At 33.9% G+C, this 5652-nt stretch overlaps 1 protein-coding gene across 1 annotated transcript; it reads left to right on the plus strand.

Moving 5' to 3' along the window:
• Nucleotides 1–539: 539 nt before the first annotated feature.
• On the plus strand, nucleotides 540–2816 carry LOC7489761 (scarecrow-like protein 32). Its single transcript, XM_002306462.4, has 2 exons — nucleotides 540–1064; nucleotides 1174–2816. Exon 2 carries the CDS (start codon nucleotides 1356–1358, stop codon nucleotides 2727–2729), a length of 1374 nt encoding a protein of 457 aa, XP_002306498.4. The 5' UTR covers nucleotides 540–1064; nucleotides 1174–1355; the 3' UTR covers nucleotides 2730–2816.
• The last annotated feature ends 2836 nt before the right edge of the window (nucleotides 2817–5652 follow it).

The raw sequence follows: 5652 nt of genomic DNA on the forward strand, positions 1-5652 counted from the left end.
TTTGAAATTTTAAAATTCAGTTATCAATAATTTTAAAACATTCAAAATTATTAATTTTTCTTATAATTTTATTAATGTGATTCTTCTTTAAAAATATGTCAATATATATATCAAATTTTGTTTCTTAAGCCGTGTCAAGATAACGTTCTAATAAGGAACTAACATGAGAGAGAGAGCAAATGAAATCACCAACGAGAAGCAATTCATTTTTTTTAATTTATTTTTATTAACATGGGTGTTCGGACTAGCTTGCACGTATCTTAACTAATTCCACAGACTCTAAAGTTAATGATTAGATAAGTCTCTAGTGACCATTATATTAACAATCACAGGGCTCAAATTTGAGATTATAGAAAAGATAAATTCCTTAATTCTAAGTTTTTACTATTAGGCAACCTATTAGATGGTTTTTATTTTTTTTCAATTCTTAGTTGGCTTAAACAATGACTATCCCTTTTCAAAGAAAAATAATTGTCTTATCAAAGCAGATGCATATTCGAGGAATTTGGCTGTCATGCACGAGTCATGCGAGGTTTGAACCTCAATTAATGATCACATATGTCCCTATAGTCGAACCCCACCTAGACGGAGATATGAAAATAAAAATAAATATGGTGAGATTTAACACATGTGAAAACAATCAGACGCACTTAGAGAGGGAAAACTGAACAAAAATGATTTGTTCATGATAGTATGGTGGCCCGTGAGTGAGTGAGCCAAGTCTTAACAGCCTTATATCGTCACCCTCTCATTACATGACAAAATCCCAACTCCCACGTATGGACAAAACCCTGAAGAAAAATTCAACGGAAGTAGCCCACTCTCTTCCTCTCCTTTATATCACATCTCTTACTCTGCCTCTCCCCTCTATCGATCTACCTGAAGAAAAAGGCAGAACAAGGGACATCAAGGGAGGATTAGACCTTTTTGTAGCTATGAAAGAGGTTGTTTAATCATTGATTGTATTGCTCTTCCAACCTCTTTATCAATGACAACTGATAAAAAAAGAAAAAGGCCTATCTGGCAAAAGGAAGATTCTCTCTTGCACAATTTGACTTCAGCTTGTAAGTTTTTTTGGGATGAGAGTTCAAACCTCTTGATCAGTCCTTTTACTCCCTTTCAATAAATCACTAGATAAAGCTGAGATGTCTATTTTCTTTGATTTTCTTGCAGAATTCTCCCAGGCACTCTCACCACTATTGGATCGTTTCCCAATGCCAAGGTACCCACTATCAGTCTGGTCTCTTTCTCTCTACTGATTGTCTGATTCCTATTTCTCTCTCCTTTTTGTTCACTCTTTCTCGACTTAATTTGTACACATCCTTTTTCTTTCACTCAATTTTTCTTTGCCCATTATGCAATCCACTGAAACCCCACTACCGCACTGGCACCAAATCATCACTCCATTCTCAAATCCCACCATGAACATAAACCAAACTCAAAGGACCCGTCACTGGCCTGGATTCCCTACATCAAAATCCTTAAGAAGCTTTGGAGATGCTAATTGCATGGAGCAGCTTTTAGTCCACTGTGCAAATGCAATTGAAAGTAACAATGCCACTTTATCCCAACAGATCGTATGGGTCCTAAACAACATTGCACCACCAGATGGAGATTCAAATCAACGCCTAACTTTTGCTTTCCTAAGAGCCCTTATCGCACGTGCAACCAAAAGTTGTACATGCAAACTTCTTGCTGCGATGGCAAATGCTCACTACAACTTAGCCTTACACACACATAAATTCTCTGTCATTGAGCTTGCTAGCTTTGTTGACGTAACCCCATGGCATCGTTTCGGTTTCACGGCAGCAAATGCTGCAATTTTAGAAGCTGTTGAAGGGTATTTAGTTATTCACATTGTAGATTTAAGCTTGACACATTGCATGCAAATTCCAACTCTTATCGATGCTATTGCTAATCGGTTCGAGGTGCCCCCATTAATTAAGCTTACTGTTGCTGGTGCCACTGAGGATGTACCACCTATGCTTGATCTTTCTTATGAAGAGTTGGGCTCAAAGCTGGTCAACTTTGCTTGGTCACGAAACGTAATAATGGAATTTAGAATCATTCCTTCAAGTTATGCAGATGGGTTCTCTTCCTTGATCGAGCAGCTTCGAGTGCAACATTTAGTGCATGCAGAAAGTGGTGAGGCACTAGTCATAAACTGTCATATGATGCTTCATTACATACCTGAAGAAACCCTTTCTGATTTTCCTAGTTCAAAATCAAATCCTTATTCTTACGAATCTTCATGTTCCTCTATGTCCTCTTTTAGGACAACGTTTCTCAAGTCTCTAAGGAGTTTAGACCCTACAATTGTTGTCTTAGTAGATGAAGATGCAGATTTAACATCAAACAATTTGGATAGTAGACTAAGGTCAGCTTTCAATTATCTATGGATACCTTTTGATACAGTGGATACATTTCTTCCAAGGGGTAGTAAGCAAAGACAGTGGTATGAAGCTGATGTATGCTGGAAGATTATGAATTTAATAGCACATGAGGGTCTGCAAAGAGTGGAGCGACTTGAACCGAAAATCCAGTGGATTCAGCGGATGAGAAATGCAGACTTTCGAGGCATTTCATTCGCTGAAGATGCGATTTCTGAAGTTAAGACCATGCTTGATGAGCATGCAGCAGGATGGGGACTGAAGAAGGAAGATGATGATCTTGTACTCACCTGGAAAGGACATAATGTTGTATTTGCTAGTGCTTGGTTGCCCGTTTAAATCTTCTTCATATCGGTTCTATAAATAATTTGTTATCTGATGCTTTCTATAATCTTACTGGAGGTAGTCTCTAATTTAATTTTCTTAGCTATATCATGATCATATTGGGACCTGATTTGCAAATTCTAATCTCGCTATATAATTATAAGAGTGACGATGAGGCTCGAAGAGAGGAACTCTTCATTTTAAGTCGAGTTAGAATTAGAGTTGGCTGATGGAAGTTCGAGGTATCAAGGGAAATATTTAGTAAAGTATGGGTTTGAATGTTTTAAAATGCTAAAATCTTAGCTTGTTGGCAGGTATCAGATTTAAGCTTGTCAAAGTTTCGGATTTATTTGTTTTTATGCTCAACATTTTTATTATGTGGTATTTTTATTTATTTATTTATTAAGTCAATCCCTTTAATCTTCTTATGTTGACAATTTGGTCCCTCCATCACTATCGTTGTTATTTTTATATTAATTTGAAATTGTTTTTCTAACTATACATATGGTCTATTTTTACGTTATTGAACATAACTTTTAATCCGACTGTTGGATATAAATGAGATTTTACCATGACTTTCTTGACATAGTTTTCTACTTTAGAATAAAGTTTCACATCAATCGAAGTTCGGTAAAGTCTTGCAATATAAATCAGAAGATGCAATATATATTTTATAATTTTGTTACCTTTTGACTTGTGGACTTCCTATTTAGAGATAATTTTTTTCCTAATAATGCAATAATATTCAGTAGCTAATTTTGAGACTTTTCCTGGTTCTACAAGGATCTTTAATGGGTAGTAACATAATTTTCAAGTGTGGCAAAGATTTCTTTAATTTTTAAAAATTCTTTTCTTACAAGGATTTTTTATTTATTCTAACTATACAAGGCGGTATTTAATGGCATAATACTTTGGGAGTTTCCATCTTCTACAAGAAAAATAAGGGGCATCCGTTATTACAAAAATTTTCATACTTATACAGGAGAGTTAAAGTCAGTTTTGGGATCTTGTTTTATATTATGTTAAAATGTCAGATCAATTGGACATCGGAAAGGCCTTGCGATAAGGTTCAGAAGCTATTGTATAAGAATTGCATTATTTTTCTAGTTGATTTAAGATTCTTTTTTTCTATTTGGACTAGTAATCTTTTATTATTATTTTCAGACTTGTTTAGGATGGTGTTTTTTACCTAGTATAAATAGATTATTTAGCTTGTACTTAAGATTTTGCTTTTCATCCATGGATTATTGAATAAAATTGATGTTTTGTTTAGAGCAACACATTTTTTTTCTTTGTTTAAATAAAGAACAATCGAAGTTATTAAAGTATAACTGACTTTGTGGTGCTCTTCCTTATACTTCACATTCACGATTCGTTTATCATTGGGTGGGGTTGCATTCTAACAGTGTTGGTGCCTTATTTCACGTAATCATTGTGTCACACTTTTTATCAAACTTGATTTTTCACTTTCCAGGATTGTGTTAATCTTGCTTGTGGGTTTCTAAATCTTTATATTTCATGGGGTTTGCATCAACTTTCATAACAAGAAATTTCCAAAGTAAAAGTATTTGACTTGAATTTATAGAAATTATAATATTAATTACAAAAGGACTAAATTATTAATAGACAAAGAATATATGGATAAACTTATAAAAAAGGTAGAAGGCTCACATTAAAATAAAATATTAATAGTAAAGAAGCAAAATATACAATTAACCCTAACCCTATAATACTGGTGTAGGTGAAATTGAGTTACTTCATGCTTCCAATAAGAAGCAAATTCTAATGATAAGTGCTTTGAATAATCATATACCAAACAAGACATGTGGAATGTTGACACGACTAAAAAATTGATGTCTTCTCCCAAGTAATAAATAACCCGGCAAGACCAGGGTCGAACCACAGGGAGGTTAACTATATAAATTATAAACAACAACAACAACAACAACAACAATAAGTTAAAGAAAGTTTTGAGATGTGATATTGATGTAAGGATTAAACAAGGATAAAATAATTGTCAAGGTTAGAGGATTCATTAATGGTATTTCAAACAAGTATAGTTATCTTATTCGAATAATGCTAATACTTGTAAATGTTGTTAGGCATTCATGATTATAACTTATGTTAACAACAAATCAAGTTCCTTTCATAGCACAGGTGTCGGTTATACCATACGATTGGGCTATGAAAGTGCCAAGTATTTGTTGTACCAAGGGTTATACAACATAAATCTAGATTAACCATATAACAAGCAAAGTATTAAAAGTGAACAAGATAACAAATATAAAACATGTTAGTATCAAACATTAAGGTCCATGTTGAGTTTATATTATACTTATTCTTGCACTATTAGTGTAACCTTTTCACCTTGACATGATAAACTTAGCTAAACATAATGAAAGAGAGAAACATAAATAAACAAGGAAAGGAAATGAAAAGCATAAGCAAGAGATTAATATAAGCAAAACTTAAGCATTATAAAATATAAAGAGAGAGTAAGAACATGATCTTGATCTGAAAACCAAGATGCCTAAATACATGGCAAATGCCTCCTTTTATAGGCCAAAATTCAGAACTATTGATTTGTTGACTAATTGTTGAGTGGGTGGCCACATCTTGACTTGGTGACAATCTTTATCTTCTTGTCTGCCAAAAACGCCGTTGATAACATCATAATTTGAACAGACTTAAATCATGAAAGGTCTAGGAAATTGTCTCAGCTTTACAGGAAAAAAAGTTGAGGTCATTTGGACTTCTAGAACTCAAGATATGGGCTGAACACTGAATAGTGTCTGGGCTGCAGGACAGATTCAGACTTCTCCATTGTTGCTATAATTTGGACTTGAAAATGACCTTTTTAAATCTTGGACTCCTCATGAAAGTTTTAGGCCTATGTCTTAGCTTTCCATCCATATAAGGCAGACCTAAATCCAAGATC

Source organism: Populus trichocarpa, chromosome 5 (genome assembly GCF_000002775.5).
Source record: "Populus trichocarpa isolate Nisqually-1 chromosome 5, P.trichocarpa_v4.1, whole genome shotgun sequence".
NCBI classification, from domain to species: Eukaryota; Viridiplantae; Streptophyta; class Magnoliopsida; order Malpighiales; family Salicaceae; genus Populus; species Populus trichocarpa.

What these genes read in the sequence shown, in the direction of transcription:
- LOC7489761 (XM_002306462.4), top strand. Translation starts at nt 1,356, where the DNA reads ATGCAATCCACTGAAACCCCACTACCGCACTGGCACCAAATCATCACT.